Source organism: Elephantulus edwardii, unplaced genomic scaffold, assembly GCF_000299155.1.
Source record: "Elephantulus edwardii isolate Elephantulus edwardi_28Jun2011 unplaced genomic scaffold, EleEdw1.0 scaffold00044, whole genome shotgun sequence".
Classification (NCBI taxonomy): Eukaryota; Metazoa; Chordata; class Mammalia; order Macroscelidea; family Macroscelididae; genus Elephantulus; species Elephantulus edwardii.
Genome location: NW_006399794.1, coordinates 1705413 through 1719114, shown reverse-complemented (window position 1 = coordinate 1719114; position 13702 = coordinate 1705413). Strand labels below are relative to the sequence as shown.

At 45.2% G+C, this 13702-nt stretch overlaps 1 protein-coding gene across 1 annotated transcript in view; it reads left to right on the top strand.

Moving 5' to 3' along the window:
• MICAL2 (microtubule associated monooxygenase, calponin and LIM domain containing 2) overlaps positions 1–13702 on the top strand; it is a 120621-nt gene that overhangs the window by 64390 nt on the left and 42529 nt on the right. Inside the window, exons 7-13 of the mRNA XM_006885590.1 lie at positions 3190–3447; positions 4732–4847; positions 5863–5989; positions 6681–6771; positions 7237–7384; positions 8419–8618; positions 9009–9115. Coding sequence (XP_006885652.1) covers positions 3190–3447; positions 4732–4847; positions 5863–5989; positions 6681–6771; positions 7237–7384; positions 8419–8618; positions 9009–9115 — 1047 coding nt within the window. The remainder of the gene's footprint in view (positions 1–3189; positions 3448–4731; positions 4848–5862; positions 5990–6680; positions 6772–7236; positions 7385–8418; positions 8619–9008; positions 9116–13702) is intronic.

Here is a 13702-nt window from a genome sequence, read left to right as displayed (position 1 = left end):
CTCGCTGTGGGATCACACAGGACAAACCTCATAGCACCAGCACTGAGTGGTGACACCATGTGTGAAATGCGGTCTCTCTGGGAACAAGCTCATTGTCCAGGGTTTTTATTGGAGGTTGGTCATGTAGAAACCCTCTACCTAGCACATACCAGCTTTCCAGATTCCTAAAAGGAAAGCAGATATTCAGCATTAATCACATTGTTTGTGCAAACGGCTTTATCGGTTATTGATAGGAACCCTCTTTATATCCAAGACCCGGAACAAGAGCCAAGGGCCATTCTTTCTAGGAATTCTTTCCTAAGAGACATTTAGATCTTTTTTTTTTTTTAAGCCTGCTGTGCCAACTCATTTCCACACCCTTGGCAGTTGCTGAAGACCCTCTGTCCTCTGATCTCAGACAGGGCACAGATAGGTGGGGATCATTTTCTCTCCATTCTTGTCTCACCTCATTTCTACATCTTCAAGAGGGAAAAATTATTATATGACCATAGGAATGAGTGTGAGAACGGAAACCAGAGAGCAGGACTTCACCCTGAAGGTTGTAACCTGACAGAAGCTCTCAGGCCAGTGGTGGGTGCAGGTGGGTAATGGAGTTTGCATGCTGAAATATTGGAATTTCTACAGCAAAGTATTTGATGTCACTGTTGCTTGGAAAATTGAGACCGGTCAGTCTGGCTTTAGATGAAGTTGTCTTCTAAGATCTCTATGAATGCTCTTGCTGGCGCCTTGGGTAAGTCCAGGGTATTCTGTGCTCTGTGTACATTTTGCATCATCAGGAATTCTAGAGGACAGGAATTTCCATTCATTAAGCACCTCCCATGTAGCAAACCTGGAGGAGGCCTGGTGGTACAGTGGTTAAGTACTAAGTGCTCAATCACTAGCCAAAAAATTGCTTGTTTGAACTCACCCAATGATTTTGTGGGACAAAGCCTGAAAATCTACTTCCATAAAATTATTAATAAAGCCCAAGGGGACAGTTCTCTGTAACTTGAGGTCACTGTGAGTTAGAATCAGGTCTGGGCACCCAACAGCATGATGCATGCCAAGCATTGCTGTTATGTGACATCAAGTTGTCAGCAACCTATAGCAACCCTGTGTACAATAGCTCTGAAGCCTGCCCTATCCTGAGCCAGTCTCACTGACTCCGACACACCTAGCCCTCCCGTGATCCCCGTTACTGTGTCAATTCATCTCATCCGAAGTCTTCCTCTCCTGCATTGCCCCTCCAACCCTTCTGAGTATGATGTCCTTCTCCAAGAACTGGTCCCTCCTGGCCACATGCCCAAAGTATGTGAGACAGAGCTTCAGAATCCTAGCCTCCAAGCAGAAACTTGGTTTCACGCTCTCAAGGACAGATTTGTTTGTTCCTTTGTCAGTTCAATACTCTTTTCCCTCAGCACAACTCCCAGGCACTGATTCTTCTTCTATCATCCTTAGTCATTGTCCAGCTCTCTCAGTAATTATGAAGACCCTGGCCTGAATCAGGACCAGGGATTCAACCCTTACAACTCTATGAAATAGATTTTATTTATTCCAATTTTGGAAATGAGAAGCATATAAAAAATTACAAATTTGTCCAAATTTACTAAAACATCAGAGGTATAATTTGTCCTCTGGATCTCCTAACTCCCCAAAGCCATGCTCACTACCTTTGAGGAAGATGATCTTTTGATATATTTTGGTTTTAGATACAGAGTGGGCGGGTTGGACTCAGGGAATAGTTTAAACTGTCTTACTGTCCTTCAAGCCTTGCTGTCCTGTGGCTCATTGCACAGTGTGCTTCTTGGATGAATATCGTTGTCTTCTAAACTCAGGGCTTATCCTTAACCTACAGGGAGTAGAGGGTGCTGATTTTGGAGAAAAAGTTCATGATTTATGTCATGCACCCATTTTCCTGATCTTATTGAGCCACTGAACATAACACCCCTGGAGTATATTAGCTTAACTCAGTTTAGTATGAAATTGTGCTTGCTGACTTACTCTTTTAACTACTGAAAGATACTGTGAAAACTAGCCGTATCAGTGTGTTTTTGTTTGCTGTAGGACCATTATCATGTACACTGTTGATTAAAACTCCTGATGTTCTCTTTAACATACCTACATGAGACACTTCTTTTAGAATTTAGTGCCAGGAAAAATTCCCTTCCTGGGGAATTTCTGTGCTTCTCTCTGACAAAGAGAGTTCTGCAGCAGAGCACATTTCCCTTTTGCCTCGGATGCCAAGAAGGTAAAAGTCAAATTTGCTGCTAAATCACAGTTGCATTAACTTCTTGACTGACTGATGTGTTTCATCTTTAGTCCCTTGGTCCTGATGTTCTGCTGTATAAGTGTCATTCACTGAAACCCATCCCAAATCCCTTTGTAGACAAGTGGCTGTGAATACTGACTGAATTTCCTAGGTCTGATGTGATCAAGTACTACAAAATAGTATCTTATAAGAACAGGCATTGCCTTCTCACAGTTCTGAAGGCTAACAGTGCAGAAGTAGGGCATTCACCATGTTGATTCCTCTGAGGTCAGTGAGCGTGAATCTGTCCCAGGCTTTTCTCTCACTTGGTGGTGATGGGCAGTAATCCCCAGCACTCCTCCACCCAAAGATGCCCCACTCCAGGCACTGCCCCAGTCACCACATGGCCATCTGCCCTCCTTGCCTCTCTCTATGTCTTTTTTATTTCTGTTTTGGTGTCTATGTGTATGACGAGGGTATTTATCCTATTTTGTGTTCTCTATATTTCTTTGATCTGTTACTTTTGTACTTCTCATTAATTTTAGAAAATTCTAGGTCATTTCCCCCCCCTTTGGGAACAAAAAGAGAGTGAGGAGAAGGAACTGCTGGAGCAGGGAGGGAGAGAGAATGCTCCAGTAGGGAGAGCACGCCAACAACTTAGGGAGAAAGCATTGTTTTTTCTTTTTCAATGAGTGATAATATATTTCTGTTTTGTTGCTCCCCTTTCTCTCCACTCATCATCTCTGTTAACATTATAAGATTAATTCTGTGGGTAACCCATGTCTTGGTTTTTAATGTTAGCTATCTGTTACAATCATTTTCTCTTTTATAAGGACACTACTCATACTGGATTAGGGCTCACCCTGTTCCAGATTGACCTCATGTTGTCATAACAAATAACATCTTCAAAGGCCATATTCCCAAGAGAGGTCGCTGCAGCATGCCCTTGATCTCCTCCTCAGGATTCCATCGACACCGAGATGCTGCTGTGTGCAGAGAACGTGAACCAGGACAACCTGCTCTCCTACGCCCGAGAAGCTGCAGACTTCGCCACCAACTACCAGCTGCCATCCCTAGACTTCGCCATGAATCATTACGGGCAGCCCGACGTGGCCATGTTTGACTTCACCTCCATGTATGCCTCAGAGAACGCAGCCCTGGTTCGGGAGCGGCAGGCGCACCAGCTGCTCGTGGCCCTCGTGGGAGACAGCTTGCTTGAGGTAACCCCTGCCACTGGGGCCCCCTCATTCTTGCTCTAAGGCAAGCCCAGAATTTGTGTTCTAGCTGGTGGTATCTGATGTCAGGCAGCAGGGGGCAGGCAGGCCCAGAGGCTCTCAGCCAGTTGGCAAAGTTCTGCCATGGCTGACCTGGCCTTCCTTGGAACATGACCTTCCACTAAGTTCAGAGAAGCCACTTCTGCCTCTTTCATCTCTTGGATCTTCTGGGCAGGCTTTTTTTGTTGAACTACAAAATCAAGGTGGCCTTGGTGTGGATCACATGGGCTTTTTAAAGCTCATTGAACCATACCAGGACCACGACTTCATCCCTTGTATGTGTGACTGGTCAGTGTGGAGGAGTCCAGCAAAGGTGTGTGTGCTCTAAACCCTAGTTCCCGTCCATGATTCCTTGTTCAGTATTTTTTCCAGAAAATTTGCATGTGTTAGAAAGATTCTTCAAGTGGAAGGTTTTTAGTAGTATACATTTTGGTCTTTACATTGTTGGCTATAACAACCACCTGCAAGTTATGAATCAAATTCCAAACCAGGCTCTGGGTCTCACAGAACGACTGAATTAGAATGTCACCAGTCTGGTTGTTGGTGGGTTTGCCTGTGACTCATGGTAACTTTATGTGTGTCTGAGCAGGCTGTGCTCCCTGGGGCCTTCAGTGACTGGCCTTTCCAAAGGAGATCACCAAACCTTTCTTCCACAGGACCTCTGAGTGGATTAAGACCTCCAACCTTTCAGTTAACCGTCAGGTGTATTACTTATTTGCACCACCCAGATATTTAGTTAGGGCAAACCTTGGTTGAATTAATCCTCGCTTACCATTGCTCCTGGACCCCAGCTCCCTCTCTAAGCACTAGGACTTCTGCCCAGTCACCCTTCCCAGATGTTAGTGCGCCCCCTCCCATGTTCTCAGCAGCACCTAAGTGAGACCATGGTTCTTTCATCAACTTCCCAGCTGCCATGTGTTTGCCAGTGCTGCTCCTGAGTAGACTGAGATATTTATCTGAAGCATCCTGATTTCCATCGCTCTGTTCTAGGAGGGAATTTCTCTCCACCCTTCCTGACCCCTAGACCAGTTTACCGTGCCTGTCTCATTGCTTTGTTTCTGTAGCTGTTGTGTTTGTGGTAGCTCTTATGAGCAGCTGGGTGCTGGTCTCTAACTCCTCCACTCTCCCAGTGCCTCGCTGGGACTGGTGGTCGGTAAGTTCTGGACAGAGTGGAGCAGCAAGCTGGGAGTCGTGGTAGTCAACGAGAATTGTGCATGTTTCGTTCTGCAGCCGTTTTGGCCAATGGGCACAGGCTGTGCCAGAGGCTTCCTGGCAGCGTTTGACACAGCATGGATGGTGAAGAGCTGGGACCAGGGAACTCCACCCCTAGAGCTGCTGGCTGAAAGGTAAGTACTGACATTAGCACTCCCAGTTGAGGAGAGGGTCCAGTCAAAAGCTCAGACAGAAAAGGAATTAGAACCAGTTCTGGCTGACTTCCTAGCTCTAACTGTAACCTTATCTTTCTCTGGTCTGCCTTCCCACACACAGCCTGACTTATTTCTCAAAGTCCCCAAGGAAATGTTCTCCATCTTGATCTGCCTCCCACATTGATTTTATATGATGAACATGATCTTAAAATTTATAAACCAATTGCTGACAAATCATTTCTGACTCGTGGTGATCCTGTGTGCATCGGGAGAATTTTGACCCATAGACTTTTCAGTGGCCGACTCTTCAGGAGGCTGCATGCCTTTTTTTCTGAGGCACCTTGGAGTGAACTTGAACCTTAACCTTTTGGTTAGTAGCCAAGTGTGTTACTCAGGGATGAGCCATGATCTTCCTGGATTTCAGAGAGAACCCTTTATCTGGGCTTGGCCCAGAAGTTGAAGCTCCCAGCCTTGCTTGGTCACCCACGGGCCAGAGGAGGTTAAAGAGGGAATCTTTAGTGCTGTGCTGAATGTCCTGCTCTGTTGAGGTTGGGTTCTGCGATTTCCTGGGACTCTTCCACTTCTGAGATCCTGGACCTGCTCCCAGACCCCTGCTGTTGGCCATGTGGCTGTGGCAGCTGGTGATGAGAAGCCAGAGGCCCCTGATGGGCTTGGGTGTGGAAGTGTGTGGTCATGGGAAGCAGCCAAAAGAGGCAGCATGGCTGAGTGGTGGTTACCACAAACTCCCACGTCACCAAGCTGCCAGTACTGTGTCCTGAGACTAGCATCACTGGAGACACCCAGACACCTACTTCTTCTTGACCGCTTAGATCCTCATCCCACTTTACAGAGTTCAAGAACTGTGATTTCCAGGCACTGCTGGACAGAGTTTATGTAGACTCATGCAGGAGCAGAGAAGGAGGCATGGAGGAGGGGCAGGGATTTGAGGTGGCAAGAGCCACGTCCCTGACCTCTCTGTTCCACCTCCCTCTAGAGAAAGTCTCTACCGGCTGTTACCTCAAACGACCCCAGAGAACATCAACAAGAACTTTGAGCAGTATACCTTGGACCCAGGGACACGATACCCAAACCTCAACTCACACTGTGTCAGGCCCCATCAAGTGAGTGCTTCCCTGGGGTCCTGGGTGGGTTACAGTAATGTGAGCAGTGGGAAAGGAGGGTCACAAATAGTGATATCCCATTCCTGGAATTGATGCCACCAATGCCTCCTGGCCCAAATGTGGGACTTCCAACTCCAAGGCAGTCATGGGGTACAGTAGAGCCAGCCTTCTTTCTAGTCCACAGTGGAGAGATATGGCACGCAGGAGGATACTTACTTGTATATGCTTCATTTGTTGTTGAATATCAGAGTCAGAACTGACGACCCACAGGTGACCCTCTATCGGGTTTTCAGAGGCTATAAATCACACTCTCATATGCTTATTTGTATACATATATGCACACATTGCTCAACAGACCTCCCTGAAAACAATCTACCCACAGTTCATTGCTTCTTCCCTTTGCCTCAGAACCACTCAACCCCCAACGCCATCAATCAATAGAACAGAGAATGAGAGAATTTTTAAAGTTCACCAGTTATATCTGTTCATACCTCAGTTTCCTTGCATTGAGTGGATAATTGTGATGCACTGCTGTGTCTTCAATTGCCTGTGCTGCACTGTGAAGGTCATTCCATCCAGCCATCGAGAGAGGGGTAGCAGGCATAGAAAGGACTGTGCAGACTTCAAAGACCTTGAGCTGTGCTTGGGGAGGTGCCAGTGGGCAGCTGTGTGAGAGCATTCTCGTTTGCAGGTGAAACACTTGTACATCACTAAGGAGCTGCTCTGCTACCCTCTGGAGAGGATAGGCTCAATGAGGAGAGCGGTCGGCCTTTCCAGGCGAGGTAAGCAGCTTCCTGCGGCCCTGACAGGTCACTGGGCGGGGCTGTGTCAGAGGGAGGCTGCTCAGTAGTGATGGGTGCAGAGGCTCTGGCACCAGCTCCGAGCACCTGGTGACCTTGCACCAACCCCTCTCCTCTTTATACTTCAGTCTCTTTCTCTATAAAATGAGTATAAGGACACCACTTACTCAAAGAATGGTTGTAAAAATGAAAAGAATTAATATGTGGCAAGTACTTAGCACAGTAAATGCAAACTGTGATATTACAGTTCATCTCCAATTATTTGTTGTAGTTATGTTCTAGAAATCACTACAAACATTGGATAAGAGAATACTGAAACATGGGAAGATACAGGTTAGGTTCCTGTGAACCTCTGGTTATAACAGTTTCATCAACTGATCAGGGTAAACTGCTAGAAATTAGCTGCCCAGAGCAGTCACTTCACTGTCTGTACAACTCTTGCTGCAGAATCAGACATCCGGCCCAGCAAGCTCTTAACCTGGTGCCAGGAGCAGACTGCAGGCTACCAGCATGTCAACATCACTGACCTGACCACATCCTGGCGCAGTGGCCTGGCCCTGTGTGCCATCATCCACCGCTTCCGGCCTGAGCTCATGTGAGTCTGGAGTCCCAGATGGACCTAGCATGCCCCTCATAGCCCTCAGAGACCTTCAAGACGTGGATACCAGGACTGCTTTGCTAGATTTAGAATCTTTGGGACTCAATGCCGTATCTCTTTGAATATTTCTATTTGAGTTTTGTTAAACTGACATTTTTCTCACTGCACTGATTGCTCTGTCAAGAAGATACCTGATCTGTGTCCCTAAATTACCCTCAGTGATTGACTCCTCACCTTGCCCCTACCCTCACTGCCACACTGTGGAAATTTGAGCATTCATGCCTTCAAGAGAAGATTTATGGGTAAGGCCTACTTCTGGGGACTGATTTGAGGGCTTCCTCATTAGTGGAGGTAGATTTGACACCCAGATCCATTGGCTGGTGCCACTGGGTGTATCACTTATCTTCTTTGAGTTCTAGTTTATCTAAAAATCAGATCATTTTTGTTAAGAAGTTCAAATTATATTTGTGGAAATACTTCATGTCCAAAGCACAATGCATGTTATACTTAAATCAGTGACAGTGTAACACAATATCCATGTGTAAATTAATAAAAAAAGGCCGGGGGAAAAAAAAACCTACCCAGGGGTCAGCAGTCAGCATTGTTGCAAAATGAGCTTGGCTTCAGAAGGAAGTGAACTCTCATTTTTTAATTTTATGTGCCATACACATATATAAAAAGCACATATTACTTTTTATAACTTAAAAAGAAGATAAATGTTTAAAAGTAAAATGGCTTACATGTCTCCCCAAGAGGACACAGTCACTTTCTGATTGCTTCAGCCTAGACAGCAATGGCATCCTTATGGCCCAAAGACCAATCTGGTCTCTCTCTAAATGAGAAGAGGCTTAGCGTCTTCTCTGACCGAACTCCTCCTGGGATCTGGTCTGCTCCTTTGCTCTGCCCCTCCCCTACCAAAGCCTAACACAGTGCACCCCTACCCCAAGTATTCCACAGGGGCTAAATTTTCTCAGCTCTTCACACCTCTGCCTCCTTTCTCTGAATTCCTCCACCTTGTTTTGATTCTCTAGCAACTTTGACTCTCTGAATGAAGATGATGCTGTGAGGAACAATCAGCTGGCATTTGATGTGGCCGAGCGTGAGTTTGGGATCTCACCAGTCACCACTGGCAAAGAGATGGCATCAGGTCAAGAGCCTGACAAGCTCAGCATAGTCATGTACCTCTCCAAGTTCTATGAGCTCTTCCGAGGTGCCCCGCTGAAGACTGTGGGTAAGAACTCTCACAGAGGCTTTGCTCAGCCCCCTGCATCGTCTCTGCCCTGAGTCAGAGTTTACTTACTCTCTAACAGTGTTTCCATCTGTACTGGGATAGCTGATGCCTTCTCTCTGTCTTTGACACCAACCCAAGTAGACCCTGCCCACCTAAAAGCAGAATGTATAAGTAGATCTGTATGGTAGACGTCCTGTGAACTCACCTTCTACCTCTTTAATTGGGACCATAAGTGCTGCATCAGCCTCCCTGCCTAGACTGTTTTCACTCTTAGTTTGAGATGAGAGAATTTTTCTGGAAGAACTTTGTCTTACCACAGTGATATCTATTGGACCATGATGTAGCAGTGTCAGGAATCCAAATACCAGTTATACTTTTATTTCTTGACAGATTCTTGGGGAAAATACTATGGAGAGAATGCTGACCTCAGCTTGGCCAAATCATCTATTTCTAATAATTATCTCAACCTCACATTACCAAGGAAGAGGATGCCACGTGTAAGATACAGCCTGGGTTTTTTTTACTTCTCATTGCACATGGAGGGGAGAGTTTGAAAGAGGAAGAATTTCTTGCTCTCCATATATTTAAGCTAATAAATTACATGGACAAGTACTCATGGAGGTTGTGAGGGAAATGCCATTTTAGGAGTTCTCCTTGACACTGTGAAGTGAACTTTAGTGACTATAATGTGGCTGTAAAATAGACATGATAGAAGACTGAAAAGGATATGCTGATGAATGTTCTATAAGGTTAATAAGCCTACATCAAGGGATGATATTAAATAAGTTGTACAAACTTCCCAAAAGAGAAAGGTATGGGGATTAGATGGCTTCAGTGGTGAAATTGGAAAAACATTTGAAAAAGAGTCAACATCAGTACCTTTGAAACTTCTTGGTAATAAGAAAAAGAAAAAATGCTAACTCATTCAATGAGATCAGCATTACCCTGTTACCAAAGTCAGATAAAGGCATCAAAAGAACAGGAAATTAGACCAGCATCCCTGATGAACATAGTCATAAACATCCTGACAAAATGCTGGAGAACACTGTGGAGCTCTGGTAGTGTATAGTCTATAGCATGTTGTGTTGCTAACCAAAATACTGGAGAACAGAATTCCAACATGTGAAAATGATTATTTTTAATCATCTTAACAACATGTACAAGAGGGACTTATGCCAAGAATGCAAGGGTGGTTTGATAAAAAAACCTATTCACGTAGAATATCACTTAACAGAATGAAGTGGAGGAGGATCCAATAACAACACACAGTCCGCCTAAGACTGTTTGGTTTTGGTTTTTGTTGTTTGTTGTTGTTTTTTTTTGTTTGTGAAGAGACAGGATATATAGAGATAAATAATGTGTGGTCCTTGTCTTTAAGGAGCTCAGAACTTAAAAGTGATTCCGAATGCTCTTAGTTTATGATACCTTTGGTGTGTAGATAATTTTTTTTTTCAAGTGCCTATTAAAAGGTGTATCAGAGATAGTAAGGCTGGCACAGGATAGAGCAGGTTTTGGGGCTGTTGTACATAGGGTCGCTATGAGTCACATTCAACTCGACAACTCAATGGCACCTAAAAACAACATTAAAAGACCAACAAATAAACAAAACAAAACACACAAAAAACCCACCCAACAGTATGTATCCACCAACCTCTGCATGGGGAAAGGATGAACTCCTCTTCTCCTGTTCAGATTTACAGCCTTGGGAACCTGATGGAGGGTCACTATGAGTTTGTTTTAAGCCCAAATAATTGAAGTCATTCATGATGTATCTAGCAAATGCCACTATGTTCCCCTTCAAGAATGGAAATGCCCAGTAGTCTGTCTGTGGGCTCATTATGGTGCCATAGAGTGCCTTGGTACAAGGTTTAGAATCCATGGGCCTGATTATTGTTGTGTAATGGGCCTAATGGGAGACTGTAATTTTATTTGAATGAAAACATCTCATCTCAGTGGAAGAATAATGGAAATTATTTTGCTTAGTATTATCATTTTATAAATCATAAATAGAGGCCCAGAAAATTTGAATGCCTTGCCCAAAGTCCTAACTACTTAGTGGTACTTGGTGGTAGTTCATTGCTTTTTTTGTCTATACCACAGGTAACAAGTACCATTAATTTAACAAATACTATTAAGTTTCTAGTGATAGGACTTGGGGAAATGATGTGAGACTTGGCCTTAGAGTTGTCAGAGCTTGGGCAACAACAGAATTTAGACTGGTGGAGGCAGAGGAGCCAGGAAAGAAGATGAAGAACCTATCAGAAAGAATGGATGAGAATCAGAAAGCCCAGCAGCAAGAGTTCCACAGGATGGGTTCCAGCGACTATGTTAAGCAACAAAGAAGCTTGTTTTTCAGTCCTTCCGAATTGCCAGCAGTCTCCTTAGCCCTTGGCCAGTCCCACTTTGTCTTGCCAGCCCCTCCAGCCAGGGTGGGGCCGGTACCTCCTTTCTTTCTGGTGAGAAGCATTCACTTTTTCCACTGAGGTCTGCTTTCCCTGGAATGCTGCAAGAGTTGTTTTGCTAACTCCAGGAGCAGGATACTTAAAGCGTCAGTCGCACCCTGTCTGTAGGAAGGAATGGTCTATCAAAGCTGGGGTAGAAAGGAAGGTGTGTTGGTCTCTTAGGATTTCCAGCAGAGCAGCTAAAGTGTTGAGCTCCATCTAGCTCCTTTCATCCCGTCTGGTTTCCAGCTGCCCTATTTTATAAATGCTGGGTAAGGGCTGTGCTGTCCACCATATGTCCCATTTAGGGAGTCCAGCCTCTAGCTGATGCCACTTCAGCTCAGCTGTTTTTCATACGAAGAGTAAGAGCCCTTACGTTAGGCTGCTCCAACCCAATCACACGAGTGCAGCTTTTCTGGAAGCTCCTTATGCCCAACTTACCACCCTCTCCATTTACCCCTCCTCTCCCACCACTTAGCACACAATTGAGGATGGCAGAGAGAATGACAGAGGAATGTTTAAACCTTTCACTCACCACTCCTCTGTTTACAGAATGACCAAATCACAGTTGCATGGCCAGCTGTGGCTCAGAAGTGGAGTGGTCAGAAGTCAGTCAGCAAGGCCTGCCAGCTTGTCCTCCCAGCACCAGCCATCCTCCCCCACTCCCTGCTGGTTCTGCTTAGAAATGCAGTGGGAACTCTTGGGCTCTGGCTTCTTGAACCCTGGCCCATGTCGAATCATGTCCAGCCCTCCCCCCTGCATGTGTGTATAAAAAGAGCAAGGGTCACGTGAGGATGGCCATATTGGATCATTATTAACTTCACAAAGGGTAACTGTCCCTGCCAACAGAATCAACAAATAAAGCCAGTTCCCATGAGCTCAGACATATCTCCCATACTCCCATACTTCTTTCTGCTCATTTGAACACCAATCTTACTGCTTTACTGGGTCCAAAATCCAATGTGTTAGCTCATACACCACATAGAATCATACTGGGGAAGTTAAAAGGTTGTAATCCAGGTTTAGTAGAAGAATTCAGACAGGTTAAGGCCAGTGTTACAAAGTTCTCCAACCTGCCAATATTGGGTTCCCCCACCCCTACCCCCGCTCCCAGTTGTCCAACAAAGTTGGGCAAAGGCTCTTAGCTTAGCTTTGGTTCTGTCCATGGAGGGTAACGGTCCTAAGGCAACTCCATCTCGTGTTGGTTCTCTGCTTCACCTATGGCTGCTGTAGCCATAGCTGTAGCTGGAACAAGAATTTCTGGGCCTAAAGGACGTGTTAAATTCTCATGCTGCTGCTGCTGCTGCTGCTTCACTGGCAGGGAAAATGATCCTTTTCCTGCTGCTGGATTGCATTGAATGGTGAGACTAGCCAGTCACCTTGTAGAATGGTGAGACTGGCCAATCCCTTGTGCATTGGTGGATAGCCAATTCCCTGTGGATAGGCTAACATGCCCTGTTCACACAGTCCTTCCCATCCACATGGCCTGGCAATGACTAGGAAAGTAATATTTAAAAATGAATAAAAGAGTGGGTCTTGGTTTCACATCATAGGAGAGGAGAGTGTTGAGACCCAGAGATCTGAACAGCCTTCTTTAACGTTTGGAGTTTGCCTTGGTCTTTGAATAGGTGGAGCAATTTGGTCGTTGACCTAAGTGCTTGGAATTGACATTATTATTATGATTCTGTTTCTCAAAAAATGGATTGAGCACTTCCTTTGGCTAGGTCAGTGAGTAAGGGCCATCAGGGTAACAATATGCCTCGGCCATTGTGGAAACACCTCAGAATCTTGTCCACTGCACTGTCGTAGCAATTAAGTGATCAGGACCACCACAGAATCCTTTCTGCCTGTTCTACTGTGAGTTGTACTAGACAGCACCTAACAGCAACAACAACATCCCTTGAAGACCATGTCTGGCTGGTGCCACTGCAGCTCAGCTGTTTCTCATCTAAAGACCAAGGGCCCTTACTTTAGGCTGCTATTATCTGGATCCTGATGTATCTGGATATTCTTTTGGCTTGGGAAACCTATTCACAAGTTCTCTTTCTCTTTAATACTTCCCACAAGCAGGGAGCACTGAGTCTACTGATGCACTTCTATACGGAGTGCCATGGATGTGTGCACCCTGACTCTGTGGAGCATTGTTCATACAGAGGCTCTACCACTGATGGAACACAGAAAATTGCAATTCACATAGACATGCAGCCTTCATTGTTCTAGCTCGTCACCCCTCTGAAACAGGTTTGATTGTGCTTATGTAAGTTTACACGTTCACATAGTATCTGTACTGCTCACATGCGATAGCTATACCTATAGGGGCAACACAGATCCTCCCCACTGGACCAATAGATAACATCATGATTGATGGAGAAAAGGTTGAAACTGTCAATGACTTAACCTTACTTGGATTCACAATGAGTACACTTGGTACAAGCAGTGAGGAGATCAGGAGAAGTGTTGAACTGGGAAAATCTGTAGTCAGGGGCCTCTCCAAATTATTGAGGAGAAATGTCAATTTGAGGACTAAGATCTCTCTGATTTAGGCTGTGGTCTTTTCAGTCACTTGCTTGCATCTGAGAGCTGGACAATGGCTAAGGATGCAAGGGGAATGTATACTTTGAATTGTAGTGTTGGAGAAGAGTA